At 39.3% G+C, this 18,041-nt stretch overlaps 1 protein-coding gene across 1 annotated transcript in view; it reads right to left on the bottom strand.

Moving 5' to 3' along the window:
* Positions 1-461: 461 nt before the first annotated feature.
* Positions 462-18,041, bottom strand: part of ndfip2 (Nedd4 family interacting protein 2) — a 32,926-nt gene continuing 15,346 nt past the window's right edge. The window contains exons 3-8 of the mRNA XM_036560365.1: positions 16,932-17,062; positions 11,569-11,656; positions 9,032-9,156; positions 7,758-7,824; positions 3,840-3,945; positions 462-2,336 (exon numbers count right to left, since the gene is read on the bottom strand). Of these exons, the coding sequence (XP_036416258.1) occupies positions 3,842-3,945; positions 7,758-7,824; positions 9,032-9,156; positions 11,569-11,656; positions 16,932-17,062 (515 nt within the window). The 3' untranslated portion in view covers positions 462-2,336; positions 3,840-3,841. The remainder of the gene's footprint in view (positions 2,337-3,839; positions 3,946-7,757; positions 7,825-9,031; positions 9,157-11,568; positions 11,657-16,931; positions 17,063-18,041) is intronic.

An 18,041-nucleotide genomic window follows, 5' to 3' on the forward strand; every position in this document is an offset into this window, starting at 1 on the left:
AAAGCTCTTAAAAATATAACAGCAGTGTTAAAATGTTTTATGCTGTTCAGGAAATTATTGAATTCTTTCACATTAAAAATGTTTAAACATTTATAAACTATGATTTTGCTCAAATGCTCCACATCAACCCATTCATTTTGGACTCACTCGGGAGCGCCCTCTAGTGTTTGAGAAAACCGGAAGATATTGCAGAGTGGAAATTCTCCTCTCTACAAGTTCTCTGATAATATTACATCTTTTGCCAAGCTAACAGCTAAGCTTCAATGCTAGCGCTAGCCTTCACTGATTAGCAGAAGACTGCTCAGGGGATACTGAGGTCACTTCCTACTCACAATGACTTTCATCTGATAAACTGTATAATAACTAATTTCTCAACAGCTGAAACACAGCCCCTGGTTAGCATTAGCATTAGCATTCTGCAAAGCTGGAAAGCCCCAAAGAAAGGTCAAAGGAAACGCCGGGTTTGTTTGGAACTTTATTGGCATTTTGCAAGACAAGAGAATTAAACACATAGCACAACATTCCTCTCTGAGAAAACCAGAGCATACCTAAAAATCACCATCTCCCACAAAAAATAGGTTCATCGTTTTACACACGTTGAATAATTAATAACTGCATCTTCTCAGGATTCATTTAACCGATGTAATTAATATTCTTTAAATTGGCTTCAGTCAAAGTTAACCATGCACTTAATTACGTTATTAAACACTGATATTGCTGAAGATTGCAATCGAGTGATCGAGCGAACGAAGCGGGCGGCGTTCAGGCAGTTAAGATCTCCGAGCCGAGCTAATCCCAGTTCACAGCTTGAGCAAATTCACACAATTTCATGAGGAACCGATGACGATTATATCTATAAAAAGGTAAAACGAACAACAGACAGAGTAAAAACAAAAGGTGCAAAGGAGATCAAAATGAATCGGAATAAATCGCAAATTGCACTTCCAGTCTGACGTCATGAAGAAGCCACCTAATCGCTAACGGACGAGGTTCAACTAGTAACGGCTTAAGAAGAAAACACCAGAAAATTCTCAGCAAATGTACAAATAAAGGATCTAACATTGGCAAAAGTTCATCTGCACGATCACATCATGAGTGGAAATCTTAACGTGGTACGCTGACCGTTCAAACGTTTGGAATCAATGGTTTCAGTAATATAAAACCACTATGTTGACGGATAAATGTATAAAATGATGTTGATATATTAGTATATGTTATTACAAGTAATCAGTAGAAAAATGTTTAAAAAATGAAAAGAGTGGATTTCTAACAAAAAATTTATATCCAGAATGAACTCCTAAAAATGTTAAATCCAGGGCAACACACTAATAAAATGACAGTCAAGTTTTGTAAAATTAATATCTAGAATAAAGTCCTAGTAAAATTAATATTAGAATGAGGTTCTAACAATTCTAACAAAATTAACATAATAAAATTCTGATAAAATTAATATCAGGACAAAATTCTAACAAATTTGAAATCTGAATGAAATTCTGATAAGGTTAATATCTGGACGAAATTCTGATAAAAATTTCTATCAGAATAAAATTCTGAGAAAAAAAAATATCAGAATGAAACACTTATATAACTCAAATTGGAATGAAGTTTTAATAAAAATCAACATCCAAAATGAAGTTCTAATAAACTGATCAAACCCCCAGAAAGATAATAACAAATACCTATAAGCAGATCATATACAGAATATAACAGTAACTCATTTATCGTTCAATAACGTCAGGTTTTTGCAGAAATAACGGCGACGTCTAAAAGTACCTTTCGTTTACTGGTTTATGATTATTGTATATAAACACTGATCTGAACAGTGACTCCAAACGTTTGAACATCAGTGCATCTTAATACTGCAAAGTCGCCAAGGTCCTGAATTCAAACACACGTCTTCCGTAAAGAGCTGCTAATGTCTGATCTGAAAGAGCACTATTGCATAGGACGTCTCGGCTGCATATCATTTCTTTTTTCTCTACTATGTTTTAAGACCCACAGCTTGAGTTCTTCTGCGTGCAGTTAATGGGACGTTAAAACAGGTCCTTTTTTACAGCTAACTTTCCAACCTAGCTCAAATTTTTATACAAGGATGCTGTCAAAGGCAGACAAACACTAACTTGGTGAAGCTACACTCATGTACCGACTTGATGCACCAGTTCCTCTGACACTTTAACGAGGGATTATTATTATTATTTTTTTTTTTGGCAGAGCTGATACTCTCTCTTCTTTTTGTCCTCTTCTTCTCCCCCCGGCGGGATCCGGTCCAGTTCATTTGACGGGTTGCAAATCATCAGGGAATTTCACATGAGGGAGGAATGTTTGGGGAAGCGACCCTGAAAGAGAGGGAGAGACGGAGAGAGAATGAGAGAGAGCGCAAAACCAAATTAATGCAAAATGAAGTCAGTTTTATCAGTAATTCATAGCGTTCTGATGATGTCCGATCTCGGTGGTGGTTTGTTACGAAATAAAGCCATAAGTGACTCAGCAAAGGCCATAAACACATTTTTTGGGAGATATTCAGTTGAAATCTCATGTTTAAAGTGAATTAACTGGTATATGTGAATGATCTTATTTGATTTGTTGCTGTAGTGATAACAAATGAGAGCTGAAATCTAAATGGCTGAGATTTCCTACTGTGTTTCTTCTGCTGTATCCCAAACTGCATACTAGCTCACTAAATAGTGTGTAAAACAGTGCAGCACCATTAGAAGTGCACTCATTTGTGTAGTAGGTGAAGTACAGAAGTGTGTGGTTTGGGACGCGGCGTTAGATCAGCCAGTGAGACGCGTTCAACAGCTGCTCTGCTGTGCTGCTCGTTAGCTGCTCATTAAGCACCTCCAACCCAAAGTTTAGGGATGCATTTAAAGTGAAATTGCTTAAGGTGCGTACTTATTAAGGAGCCTTTATTGAGGTAAATTAATACATTTTTTAGGTAAATTAATGTGTTTACTGAGGTAAATTGATGCACTTATTGAAGCAAATTAATGCATTTATTGGGGTAAATCAATGCATTTTTATGTATATGAATGTATTTAAATGAATGCACTTATTGAAGTAAATTAATGTATTTATTCAAGTAAATTAATGTGTTTGAGGTGAATTAATACATTTATTGATGTAAATTTATTTAGAATGTAAATTTATTAGAACCTATTTAGAACCTTTTTGGAAAAGGGTTCTATATAGCACCCAAAAAAGGGTTCTTCTAGTTTGTGTACAATAAAAAAAATCTTATCCTGACCTGTCAGATCTTAAGACAAAAGATAGTAAGTTTCTGTAATATGGCTCCTGGAGTATAAAATCAAAATCTAATATCTAAATATAAAATTATATCGCGTGATATATTTGTGTATGTGCATCTACAGGGGGGTCAGAAGTTTGGAACCACCTAATTGAATGTATGTCATAATCTTACAAATAATTCAAAAGATCTGAGGGTTTTTGCGTATATGTCTGTATACAGTCATGTGTAAGAGTTTGGGCGCACCGGTCAAATTCCATGTTTTGTTGATGGTAAAAAAGGTCAACATCCTCTACTGAGGCATTTTTCTGCAAATGTTTAGGTAACATACTGGGAAAAAACGAAATATCAAATATAAAAAGTACCCTAACTTTTCCACATGCCGCATTTTATGTTCTATTTTATTCCCAGGAGGTCAAATTCAGTAAATAATAAGTAATTGTGTATCAAAATGTGCAGAAGTGTGTTTTTGTAGAGGATGTTTAACGTATTTACACTGACCACTGAATTAGACCAGGGGTGCACAGACTTTTGCTTTACTTTCAGCTCTTAAATTTAAACATGGGTCTAATTATGCTTTTTTGTGTTTTCTCACCTCTAATAGAGGAAGAAGAAGCGCGTTCTCTGAGTAGCTGCCATGCTCTCGGACAAGTTCCGCACTTTCAGGTAGTTGACGAAGCCTCTGAAGAACAGGAGCAGACCTGCAGAGAACATGCACAGTTAGAACTGATTCAGTCATGATTAAACTCACTAAAATATGTGGTCATGGTCAAAATAAACACAATTCCCAGGCTATTTTCAAACATACACACTTAAAAAACATGGTTCTTCAAAGGTTCTGTAGTAAGAAAATGTTTCTATGTAGAACCATGAACACTCAAAGAAACTTCTGCATGATTTAAAGGGTTCTTTGCCTCATGGAGGGGTTCTCAGATTGATGGAGAATGTTCTATAGATGGTTCTATATAGAATCTTTTTGAAAAACGTTCTATGTAGCACCAAAAAGGGTTCTTCTGTTGTTACAAGCTTGACATTGTAACATAGCAGAACGCTTTTCAGAAGGATTCTATTTAGAACCATCTACAGCACATTTTTAAGAACTTCTTCATGATGCAAGGAACACTTTTATCATGCAAAGGGTTCTTTAAGGGCTCGTGTTTCTATATAGAACCATGTTTTTTCTAAAGAACCATTCAGTTAAGATAAAACTCACAAAAACATGTGGTGATGGTCAAAATAAACTAAATTTCCAGGCCATTTTCAAACATACACACTTCAAAAAGATGGTTCTTCAAGGGTTCCTTAGTAAAGATGTACTGTCTTTACTAAAGAACCGTCTTTTTAAAGAGTGTACAAAACTATTAAAAGCTTGGTGTAATTCAAGAACATCCACTGTATCTATAATTTGTCTGTCAGTATGAAAAAATAACGGTGCTTTAATATCAACAGTGCTGAGTTTTTGAGCTGGATGGCTGAGTTGTACACACTGGCCGCCAGCAGGTGGCGGCAGAGGGCTGCACAGAAAAGAGCACAAGTTTATATCACAATGCCATCTTTTCTAGCAACTAGCAATTAGCTGACCTGGGCCTTCATACAGGTCCCCCTCCCAAACACTGTCATCTGTTAATGCATTTTATGGCTGACATTAAACAAGTTCACGACAGATTTGGCACTTTAGCCCAACATTCAGCATTTAACACCTACAGCATTAGCTTTAACTAAAGAAATGCTAAAAACACAGTTAGCATTTTGGCCTAAAAACACAGTTAGCATTTTGGCCTAAAAACACAGTGCCCATAGTTATGGACACATGAACGTGTATGGTGGGTTTACTGGTCAAGGATTAAGCCTAGTCCTGGACTAGTCCTTTCCTTTCAATAGAAAATCTCCATTCAGAATGCTAAATCCCTGACTTGGAGAGTGTTAGCTTTAGCTACAGCGGTACAAAGGCCCAATCCCATTTCACCCCTCACCCCTACCACTCAGCCCTTAGCCCTCCGTTTTGCGCGTTCGCGTCTAGGGGTAGGGTGTCCCAATTCTTGTTGAGATAGAGGGGTAGGGCGAAGTGTTGGGGCTACATGACCCTCCAAACGGAGGTTTTTCAGAGACTCCAAACAGAGTGATATGAAAAAAAAAGGAAAACTGGTAAGACGGCTGAGCAAGAGACCAAAGAAACCCACAAATGTGAGAATTTTCTCCGTTAAAAATGACAATAACCACTGTATTATCTTAGTTTAGTATTGTTTCAGTGTATTTTGGTCGTTTTCTTCATAACAAGCATAAAAAATCACTTACAGTTCACTGATGTCTTGGTAACTGGCTATTCCACCTTAAATAGTCCAGCAGTTCTGACGCCTGAAGCGCCAGAATGTAACTGCTGCACCATTTAAGGTGGAATAGGAACATTCAAACAAGAATCTGGAGAATATCAGCCTTCAGCTTCATATCACTGAAGAATTAGGGGTGGGCGATAATAAATAATTGCCCCCTCTTTGAAGATCATATGATGTCCTAAATGTAACTAAAGCCCAGCAGTGAGGAGCTGAACTTTACCCTCCTCTGCTGTCACTGCAGACTGGCAGGGTCGCCTACAGAGCAGCGCTGGTAGCTGTTAATGAAGTGATGCTCTTTTTATTTGAGGGTCCCATTTCAGAGGGAGGATTTCAACCACTACCCTGTAACTCAGTTCCTAGAGGTTAGGCTGACACTCGAAAACAAGGGGTAGGGGTAAAAAAGAAGAAGTGGGACTGGGCCAAAGAATACAGTTAGCTTTTAATGACTTTGCCTTACAAACAACTGCAAAAAACATGCGTGCATACCAAGAACCTGAGGATTAGCATTACAAATAATTACCAAGGAAAGAGTTAGCTTAGCGCAGGCCTTCGCCTTCCAAGAACAATGTTGGCGCATTCGTTTCTGTTATGCTTACCAACACAAGAGTTAGCCTTAGGGTGTTAGACTCGAAGAGGAATACCCAGAACAGACGTGCTGCTTAGCACCCATTTCTGTACATACACTGAAGCGTTCCCTTTCATGTGCACCACTATAGGAATTAGCCTTTAGGACTTTAGATATTCCCAGAACAGAGTTTGCGCTTAGCACTGATACAAAACCTAGTTCCCTTTTATGCTTCCCACTTGGGTACTAGCTGCACACACTTATACACCGATCAGGCATAACATTAAAAAAATCCTTGTTTCTACACTCTCTGTCCATTTTATCAGCTCCACTTACTATATAGGTGCACTTTGTAGTTCTACAATTACAGACTGTAGTCCATCTGTTTCTCTGATACTTTGTTAGCCCCCTTTTACCCTGTTCTTCAGTGGTCAGGCCCCCATGGACCCTCACAGAGCAGGTACTATTTGGGTGGTGGGTCATTCTCAGCACTGCAGTAACACTGACGTGGTGGTGGTGGTGTTAGTGTGTGTTGTGCTGGTGCGAGTGGATCAGACACAGCAGTGCTGCTGGAGTTGTGTCCACTCACTGTCCACTCTATTAGACACTCCTACCTTGTCAGTCCACCTTATAGATGTAAAGTCAGAGACGATAGCTCATCTGCTGCTGCACAGTTTGTGTTGGTCATCTTCTAGTCCTTCATCAGTGGTCACAGGACGCTGCCCACAGGACGCTGTTGCCTGGATGTTATTGGTTCTCAGTCCAGCAGCGACACTGAGGTGTTTAAAACTCCAGCAGCACTGCTGTGTCTGATCCACTCACACCAGCACAACACACACTAACACACCACCACCACGTCAGTTTTACTGCAGTGCTGAGAATGATCCACCACCCAAACAGTACCTGCTCTGTAAGGGTCCATGGGGGTCCTGACCACTGAAGAACAGGGTAAAAGGGGGCTAACAAAGTATCAGAGAAACAGATGGACTACAGTCTGTAACTGTAGAACTACAAAGTGCACCTATATAGTAAGTGGAGCTGATAAACTGGACAGTGAGTGAAGAAACAAGGATGACTGGTGTAAAAGCAGAGTTTCCGTTTAAGCTTCTCAGGATGTGAATTAGCATTTTGGGTTCTAAACTTAGTGCTTCGCATAGCAGCTCAACACACTCACCAAAAAAAGAGAGAATTCCCTTTTATTCGACCAGTATCGTAAACTAGAGTGTAAGACACTAGACTTAAAAATAAACTCCCAGAGAAGTTAGCCCGTACCATAGTAGCGCTATATAAGTATTTACCAAGAACATAGTTCCCTTTTATTAGAACCAGTACATGAATTAGCGTTTTGGGTGCTAGACTTAAAAATAAATACCCAGAAAAGTTACAACTTATACATACATAACTTCTCTTCTATGCTTCATAATATAAGAGTTGGCTTTTACAACATTAGAATTATAAACCCATATATACCCAGAACAGAGTTAGTGCTTGGTGATTAACTCTGCATACCCTTTCCACAAACATAGTTCCCCTTTATGTGAACCCATATGAATTAGCATTCTGGGTACCAGACTTAAAATCAATACCCAGAACAGAGCCAGCGCTGCACACTTACCAAGAACAAGGAATATCCACCAGAGCCAGTACTGTCCATTGAAGTATCCAGTGAAATACTCTGAAAACTGAAATATCAAACAGAGGAAATGATAGGTCAGTGTTCTTTGCTACCATCCTGCACAGATTGGCATTTGTCTGCTCCAGCATCTCCAACTAATCATCTAATTTTATAGCATTACATACGACTCAAAGCCTTGAATTTAACTCAACTTTAATGCTTTTACTGTTTCCACCATTTCTGTTACTATTATTTTGTTTGCTTAATTTGCTTTCCTTTACTATTATATTGCTTTAGCCTCTTAATTTCTATTTTTATTGTTTTCAGGTTTATTATTTGCACTATTTTGTCTATTAGACTGCTGTGAAGCACTTCTGCATTATACAGTCGCATGCGAAAGTCTGAGCACCCCTAGTCAAATTGCACGTTTTGTTAAACTTCTAAATGATCATATCCTGTTTACAATGTGTTAAACTCAGGAAGTAAACAGAAAATGTGCAGCAAATAGGCAGAGAAATGTCATATTTAAGTTTAAAATTAACTTGACAGGGGGTCAAACTTTTGCATATGACAGTAAAAACATTAATAATAATAATGATGATGATTATAAAAACAATATTATATATAAAAGGGCAAAATCTGAAGCTTTTAATGGTCTTAACGACAAAATTTTGGTCAAGAACTAAACGAATAAATGCGCTACGTTAGTTAGTTAAGTGTGTAAATGTGCAGACAGTCTTTTACAGAAAGAAGAGTCAGTTCTGAAACCACTCAGCTTTGACGGCTTCGTACAGCTGAAACACATTGCTGAGCTAGTTTATGTTTAAAGTGAGACCAAATATTCTCTATACTGTTTAAATCTGGACTCTGACCAGCCAGAACCACCAGTAAAAGCCATTATATTTTGGGCTTGGCCCATTTTTTGCAGTGGAATATATAAAATAATAACAAAAGTGTAATAACAAAATAATAATAAACACAATTAATGCAATCTAAACATTACAGTAAAACTGATCTGTATAAATACAGTAAATACAGTTTCCTGTATATGGTTTACACACACTTTCATACTTTTAGAAGACACTGCAGTGCCAACTGTGAATCACCATCATATTCACGTCACATAAGATCATATTTAGTTTAGATTTAGGTTTAATCTTGATCTGGGAAACTGCCCCTCAGTCCTTCTTGTCTCTGTTATACTGCTTGTGTAAAACTGTGACCGTCCAGGGTCAGAAAGGTGAGCGAGTATGTGGCAGAGTGCAGGTACACACCCTCACGATGAGGATCCACTTGATGAGGGAGAGCCCGAAGCCGCAGATGGCCCCGTATCGTCCGGCGATGGTGTTGGTCAGGCAGAACGACAGACAGAAGCCGATCCAGTTGAACAGGAAGGCCACTGGGGTCAGACAGAAGAACAGACATTTGTTATGAGTCCCTGACCTCAAGTACCATCCTGACCCATTGTGTCTCAGCCCCAGTAACGGGACACTAAGCTTTCAAACGCTTTATCAGGTATATTATATATCATATTATATATCAATATTCATTTTTCTTGTATTTTACTTTTCCTCCTGAGCTTCACGTATAAGAGCTGTGTGTTTTTCCAACCTCTGTTCATCCCTTACAGTTATACAGGCTGTTTTTGTTACTGTGCCTTTAAGACTGGTATATGTAAATGAGCTCTGCTCTGATTGGCTGTCCTGTATTCCTTATTCAGAAAGCAGTCTGGGCTGCAACCCTCATTATAAATTCAGTGTGAAAGGATGGGGCTAAATTCCTGTAGGCTGAATAGGCATATATATGCAAATGTGTTGGTTTTCATGACATCAGAAACAACAAAGCCAAATCAGGCTTAGTTTCCATGTGTGGAGTGTATGGTACTTTTTAAACCATATGTTTGGGATGTTTGACAATGTTCACATCCTCTAATAGACTCAATTATGTTGTTTCTGACACTGCATGATACACAGATACCTATAAACATGGACTAAAGTACATTAGTGTAGTACAGGGGTCACATCCCAAATGTTAAGAAGAGCCATTTGTCCTTTTAACAAAAATCAAACTTTTGGAGCCACAACATTTTATGTCCTTTTAATTGAAGTAACAATTCATATCTTGGCTGTAAATATGTCTCAGTATGTGCTGATGTCCTAGTATTGGCTAAAGGTATATAATATAAACAAAAAACGCGGACTTACTTTGTTCTGCTTTAAGCTTTAGCTCAGCTATAGCTGCTTTTCTCGCATCTCCAGCACGAAACTTGAAGCTGAGGTCGCTTCTCATTCACCAGCTTCTTGTTCCAATTTTCCCGTTCCACTTTAAATGGTGTCTGAGGCGTCAGAATGTGCTGCACCATTTAAGGTGGAATGGGACAATTAGAACGAGAAGCTGGCGAATGAGAAGCGACTTCAGCTTCACGACTTTTTAGTGTTCTTGTTGAAGATTAAACATATCAGAGAAACCAGCTGGACTGATTATAATCGCAAATACGTCTGTCCATTTATCTAAATTATTGATGTTCTCTTTGCCATTTTGTTAGCTACTAGCTAGGCGAGACTGTTGTCTGTGTTGCTATGGTGACCAGCAGTCTGCGCTGATCTTCAGGGTTAAAGGGTGAATCAGCAGTTCTACATTAACTCCAGAGTTTAAGACCATTTATTGTTAAACTGTGTTGAACGATCAGCAGAGCTTTATTTTACTGTAAAGGAGGATTATTTTATTATTACCTACTAATCTGATTCAGCTGTGGAGCCACAACAGGGCAGCAAAAGAGCTGCACATGACTCTGGGAGCTGCCTGTGGTCGACTCCAGGCATAGCTAAACCTGTAGCTGCCAATTTGAAGCCTAAATTTTGTCAATATTTTTGTTTTACAGATATAGATTTTAGCATGCAGTTAGCACAAAGCTAACTGCTGTACACAAGCTTATAGCAGTAGATCATACAGTGTCTAAAACCACAATCAAGTCTATTAGAGATGGAATCTACACACGCTTTGAGGCAACTGTGATGATCTAGACATAGTTAGTACCATGATAATTGGTGTAAATCAGTTTCCATTACTTAGCTACGTTAGCCTAGTAGCTCCAGGGCAAAACTAAGAAAACAAACAAACGTCAGACACCACATGTCTTCGATTTTTGACAGAACTATCACTTTAATATCCTGAATAATTTCTGAAATGTTGTTGTTTTGAGTGGTTAAGATGTAAACAAAGTCATTCAGAGTGGTTTGGTGTAATATGCTCACAGTGGTGGTGATAGGAACCAGACGTCCACCTCTAAAAGCTCCCTCACAGACAGTTACTACAGTAAATGGTTATGAATTCACTGCCTGATGACTGAGACACTGTTTTATGATAGTTTAGAGAACTTAAACTCCATTCATGGTGGAGGGATACATGCAGGGCGCTGTGAGGCAAAATAGTCCCCAAAGAAAACGTATTATTTCAGATTTTCCACTATTTTCCATCATCAACATTCCATATAAACTCAGAAGACTCGTGTAGGTTCACTGGTGGTTCTGGATAGTAAATAAAATGTCTATATTTGTGTTGTAGTCATGGCGACCCCTGGTTCCTATCACCACCGCTGTAAAGAAACCTGAACCATTTCACACCAAACCACTCTGAATCGCTCTGTTTACATCTCACACAGTGAGTTATGGAGGAATTTTTGAAACATTGGTGGAATTTCCCTTTGAAATTCACGCAGGAGCAGTGCTGCACCAGCAGAGGGAGCATGCTGACGTCATTTCATGAAAACAGGTCAGATAATCAACACACGATCACACAGTGCTGAACTCACTGAAGAAGGCCAGCATGAAGATCCCGTCGTTTCCCACCCGCAGCTGATCAGCGTCACTGAAATCGTCCCGCGGAGGAAAATCCTCCTCCTGATTACACAGAGAGAGAGAACAAACATTTCAGGAAAGCGTGTCGCCAACAGACGCCGCAGAGATAAGAGGAGATAAGATGGTAGATCAGAGCGTCTTAACTGGCCCGTCTGCAGTTATATAAGGTGGAACTGAGCAGTTTGGACCCACAGCAGAGTCTCCAACACCACACAAACACACTTTAGGCTACGATTTTAGCTGATCAGGTGGCCGATTTCATAAGCAGCGTAGGTCAGCCAGAAATACTCGGACACTGTATTTCTACATAGTCTTCAATACACACGTTTATTCACTGAAAAGGGAGTCTATTTATTTATTCTAAAAGATACATATAGTATTTTTCACATATTAGTTATATTCTATATACTATTTTTATTATAAAATATTTTAATACTTCTGTTATATTGAATCATAACAAATATACTACAGAAAAAAATACATATAAACTTTACACTTGAATGTGAATCAAATAAAAATAAAAATGTATTTTTGAATATAAATATATTTCCTCTTTTACAATATTTATTCATTTGCATTCTATATATTATACTCAATAAAATGTATTATTTGTGTTTTTTATTATTACATAATACAATACATATATATATATATATATATGTAATTATTACACACACACATGCATTATATATATATATATATACACACACACACACACACACACACACACACACACACACATATATATATATATATATATATATATATATATATATATATATATATATATATATACATAGAGAGAGAGAGAGAGAGAGACAGACAGAGAGAGGGAGAGATATTCTGAATGTAAATATTGCAGGAAATGGGATTCATCGACAGCAGCCTGCAGAAACTTTCGAAACCACTTCAAGCGTCAGAGCAAAAACTTCCGTAACCTCATGAGAAAATCCCCTCAGCGCCGCTGATGCGCTTCACTGTTTCAGCCTCTTGCGCAAAGACAGCCATACAAAAGGCCAGAAAGGACGGATGTGACCGAGGTGATGTCACACCTCCCCCCGTCCTCAGCACCTACTGCGAACGAGCATCTTTACCGCTCGGGTTAACAGACAACAAGCTCAACATTCGGATGGTGGGTTTCATAACCACGAGGATGCGGCTGCAGTGACTTCAAAGCCCAAAACTCTGAGAGTAGCGCTGAAATTCTCTGTAAGTGATGTGGCTCTGCTAAAATACAGACTCGGCAAACCGCCGCAGATACAGTGGAATCAAGACGCACCGTTAGCTGAGAGACCCTTCACTCATTTCATTTTAATGTCATTCCAGCGTCTATTCTTATCAGGAGACTCGCTTTCAGTTCCTCAAAGAATCTGCAGACACACCTCCAAAGTTCAGTCTTAGAAGCTGGTTGATGATTTTCTGAAGTAATCAAACCCATTCAGTGATGTTGAGGTCTGGACTCTGGGGTGGTCAGTCCATCGTTCAGCTTCTTTGTTTGATGTGTCCGTCTCCTTTTCTCAGTGAGGTTCTTCTTGATCAGCTACACATCCTTTCAGACCCACAGCGCTGAGTCGTCTTCTCACAGTGGAAGGATGGACAGAAACACCTGTGGATGTTTTCAGATCTGAAGCAGCTTGATTTTCTCCTCTCTCTCAGAGATGAAAGCTTTAAGCGCTGTTTATCTGATGGGGGTCAGTTTTGGGGTCGACCAGGTCTTCCAGGTGGTTGTTAGGAGCCCCATTTTCTCTGGACTTTTCAATCATTGTTTGAACTCCAGTTTTGGAAACTCCACTGTTTTCATTTGACTAAGTAAATTATCTCATATCTAATCTATGTAAATGAAGACTGGTGTCTGACGTTTGCATATTGCTTAACATACCAGGCCAAACCAACCACAGTTTGCTGTAATATTTGTCAGTCCAGTTATATCACGATCACAAGTGCAATATTCACCACACTACACTGACCACAAGTGCAATAACTGACCATGCTGCCTTTTTATATACCGTCGTAGGCGAAAGTTCAGTCAAATTCCATGTTAATAAGCTAATAAATTACCTCATCCTCTACAGAGAACATACTTCTGCACAGCTTAATACACAGTAAATCATCAAATGTGGCCTGTGCAAAAGTTATGGCACCTTTTCTATTTTATTTCCAAATGATGCATTTGAAAGATGCTCTGATCCAAAGCGACCTACAGTTTAATCATGTGACACATGTAGGTGAAGCCAGCAATAGGAGTCTTACCCAAGGACTGGAGAATGGAGCATATTTTGGCATAATATTTGGTAAGTCACACAAAGTTTTGAAGCAAAACAAAAAAACACCCCAAAAATCTATATTTTATGCTTCTACTTACCATTATTTTTTTTTGTATTTAATCCACCGTCCTTGAACATACAGTGAAACCAACTATTCAGACTTCTCAGTAAGTGTGATATGATCTGTAGTTGTGGCTAAAACCACGTCCTTCTCAAAAACTCTAAAAAAAAAAACAGTAAACTGTAGATAACTGCAACTGCTTTCTTGGTTAAAGCTTAAACAAGACACACACATATGTATTTGCCCCTCACTTGATTTCTTTGATTTTTGCTACTGTGTCACATTTCAGTATTTCAGATCATCAACTAATTTTAATATAAGATAAAGACAAAATAAGTAAACAAAAAATGCAGCTTTTAAATCATGATTCCATTTTTTGAAGGTAAAGATTCTTTTCAAACCCTATATCACCCACGTGAAAAAGCAATTTACCCCTAAACCTAATAACTGTTGTGCCCCCATCAGCAGTAACAACTGCAAAAGAAAGTTTGTGATGACTTGTGATGAGTCTTTTACATCACTGTGGAGGAAATTTGGTCCCCTCTACTTTGCAAAATTGTTTTTATTTGGCTACACTGGAGGGTTTTGGAGTATGAACTGCCTGTTTAAGGTCTTGCCACTGCACCTCAATGGAATTCAAGTCAGGACTTTGACTCGGCTACTCCAAAACCTTAATTTTGTTTCTTTTGAGCCACTGAGAGGTGGACTTGCTTGTGACCTTCAGATCATTGTCCTGCTGCATAACCCAACTGCGCTTGAGCTTTAGGCCACAAGCTGATGGGCAGACATTCTCCTTCAGGATTTTCTGATAGAGAGCAGAATTGATGGTTCCATCAATTATGACAAGTCGTCCAGATCCTGCACAAGCAAAGCAGCCCCAGACCATCATACTGCCACCACCATGTTTCACTGTTGGTATGATGCTCTTATGGTGGAATGCGGTGCAAGCTTTACGCCAGATGTGATGAGACCCATGTCTTCCATCAGTCCACAGAATACTATCCCAAAAGTCTTAGGGGTCATCTAGATGTTTTTGACAAATGTGAGAACTGTTGACCTTAACTGGGACAAGTGAGGCCTGCAGTGAGCTCCTGAATGAGTCGTCAGTGTGCTCTTGGTGAAATTTTGGTAGGCCGGCCACTCCTGGAAAGTTCTCTCTGTTTGTGGAGAAAGGCTCTCATTGTGGTTCGCTGGAATCCCTGAGCCTTAGTAACTGGAGTCCCTGCGCCTTTGTAACCCTTTCCAGACTGGTAGACAATGACTCTGTTTCACATCTGTATTTGAATCTCTTCAGAAAGTGGCATCATGTGCTGCTTTTTGAGACCTTCTATCCTGCTTCACCTTGCCAGACAGATTCTATTTAATGATGTTTAGAATCAGCAGGTTTGGCAGTTATCATGCCTGAGTGTGGCTGGTGGAACTGAACCTAATAGTCAATTGAATTTGGTTAACTGATTTAATAGCTAAGGGGGCAATTACTTTTTCACATAGGGCCAGGTAGGGCTGAACAGCATTTTTCCTTCGACTTTTCCTAAAATCATCAATAATTTAAAACAGTATTTTGTGTTTACTTGGGTTATCCTTGTCTAATATCGAAAGCAGTTTAATGATATATATATATTTTAAGTTTTAAATAACCTGAAGCTGCAGAACTTCATAGCCTTTCTGACCATCACTGCAGACACTCACTGCATGGTCATCATTTTATGTCTTTTAACATCATTTCATCCGTCTAAATCTGAAACTCACTATTTTAGCTTTTGGAAATGATTTTTAATCACTAACTCCACCAAGCCCCCCTAACCACAAACCGCAGTTAAATCTTGTTTAATCCAGTCTCGGGTTGTGCAACGCTCTCACCCCAGTGTTTCCTAATAGAGACGCCATGTCTGAAACAGAATGCCTCGAATGAATTTCAAAGCCGTTCAGAGGTTTCCAAACCGCTCAGCGCTAGCCAGCCGCCACTAAAGCCTCCCACGGCCTGCTTTTCACAGCGGAAATCACACCAGGCCGGTCTTTGCTTCTGCTGCTAACGTTTCTCACGCTGTGAGCACAACGCCAGGGTCGCGTTACAATGAAAACAGCAGCTCCGCAGCATAACTGATCACTTTCAGAGCACTGTGTGCATGTACAGACCCAAACAGTGATGTTTCACTCTTTTCTTTGGATTTATTACATAGGAAGTCCACTCATTTTCCCAAAATTCTGCATAATTACGTGTTTGATATGCAAAGCCATTCAAGGTGGTTTGATGCGAGTCAGAACTGTTCACAGTGGTGGTGATAGGAACCAGACGTCCACCTCTAAAAGCTCCCTCACAGAAAGTTACTACATGAAATGGTTATGAATTCACTGCCTGATGACTGAGACACTGTTTTATGATAGATTTGAGAAGATTTTGGCCTTAAACTCCATATTATTATCCCTCCATTTATGGAGAAGGGATACATAATATGCAGGGCACTGTGAGGCAAAATAGTCCCCAAAGAAAACTTATTATTTCAGATTTTCCACTATTTTCCATCATCAACATTCCATATAAACTCAGAAGACTCGTGTGGGTTCACTGGTGGTTCTGGATAGTAAATAAAATGTCTATATTTGTGTTGTAGTCATGGCGACCCCTGGTTCCTATCACCACCACTGTAAAGAAATCCTTACAGTTTTTGTCTTAACCAGTTAATTATGCAGATTTTTTAATAAAAAACTGCTCATATTTTTGGACATTTAGTGTATATTAGGCCAACATAAACATATTTATTGCTGAAAGTAAAGTTATGTACATGTATTATATTTCATTTATATAGAAAAGATGTACATTGATGTGTCATTTGAAGGAAGAAAACTCATTACTTATTATAATAATGTAATTCTATATTAATACGCCACTATTACAGGCACTACTGCCTGCAGAAAGCATTGCAGAATGCTGCATATGTCTAAGGCTGCTGGTGTTGGTTTGGTTTGTGGTTTTCTATTCAGGGTTTCTTACCCGCGGTATAACATCCACAGCAGAGGCTGCCAGCTCTGCAGCTTTAGCTTTCTCCACTTCGTCATAGGTTGGTAGCGATGTGGCCACGCTGTAGGGGGGCGGGACGGGGAAGTCCCCCGGAAAGGTGCGCTCTGTTTGGGGACACGGAGATAGCAGTTTTACAGGACATACAAAACCAAGAGGCACACGTCCAACAATAGGTTCTTGCAGTAGTCCTGTCACTAGTACAACAGACAGTACTGAGCAGTATAGCCAAATATGTATATCACCAGATATGCATATACATATTTACAAATACTATCATTTTAGATGCTATTTTAAGTAAACCTATTTTTGCAGGTTAACAGTAGATTATTATTCCGGCACGTCTGTTCACTTTTAATAGCACAAGAGCAATTTTTACAACCAAAATAGCAAAAACAAAACTCAACTATAGACGTAAACCTACACTATGTGGCCAAAAGTATATGGACACCTTAACATCACACCTATATAAGTCTGTTGGACATCCTATTCCAAAACCAGAGCCATTAATACAGATTTGCTATCCATGGCTATAACAGCCTCCACTCTTCTGAGAAGACTTTCCACAAGACTGGAGTGTGTTTGTGGGAATTTGTGCTCATTTAGTCAAAAGAGCATTTGTGAGGTCAGACACTGATGTTGGACGAGAGGGCCTGGCTTACAATCTCCGTTCTAGCTCATTCCAAAGGTGTTGGATGGGGTTGAGGTCAGGGCTCTGTGAGGGTCACTGGAGTTCCTCCACACCAAACTGGTCACTCCATGTCTTTATGGAGCTGCTTTGTGCACAGGGGCTCAGTCATGCTGGAACAGGAAAGGCTCTTCCCCAAACTGCTGACACAAAGCTGGAAGCAGATAACTGTGTAAAATGTCTTTGTGCTGCAGCATCAACATCACCCTTCACTGGAACTGAGGAGCCCAAACCCTGGAAAACAGCCCAGCCCATCATCCCTCCTCCACCAAACTGTACTGTTGGCTCTGCATTCCGGTAGGTAACGTTCTCCTGACATCCACCAAACCCAGACTCATCATCAGACTGACAGATAGAGAAGCTGATTCATCACTCCAGAGAACACGTTTCCACTGATC

Source organism: Colossoma macropomum, unplaced genomic scaffold (genome assembly GCF_904425465.1).
Source record: "Colossoma macropomum unplaced genomic scaffold, Colossoma_macropomum, whole genome shotgun sequence".
Classification (NCBI taxonomy): domain Eukaryota; kingdom Metazoa; phylum Chordata; class Actinopteri; order Characiformes; family Serrasalmidae; genus Colossoma; species Colossoma macropomum.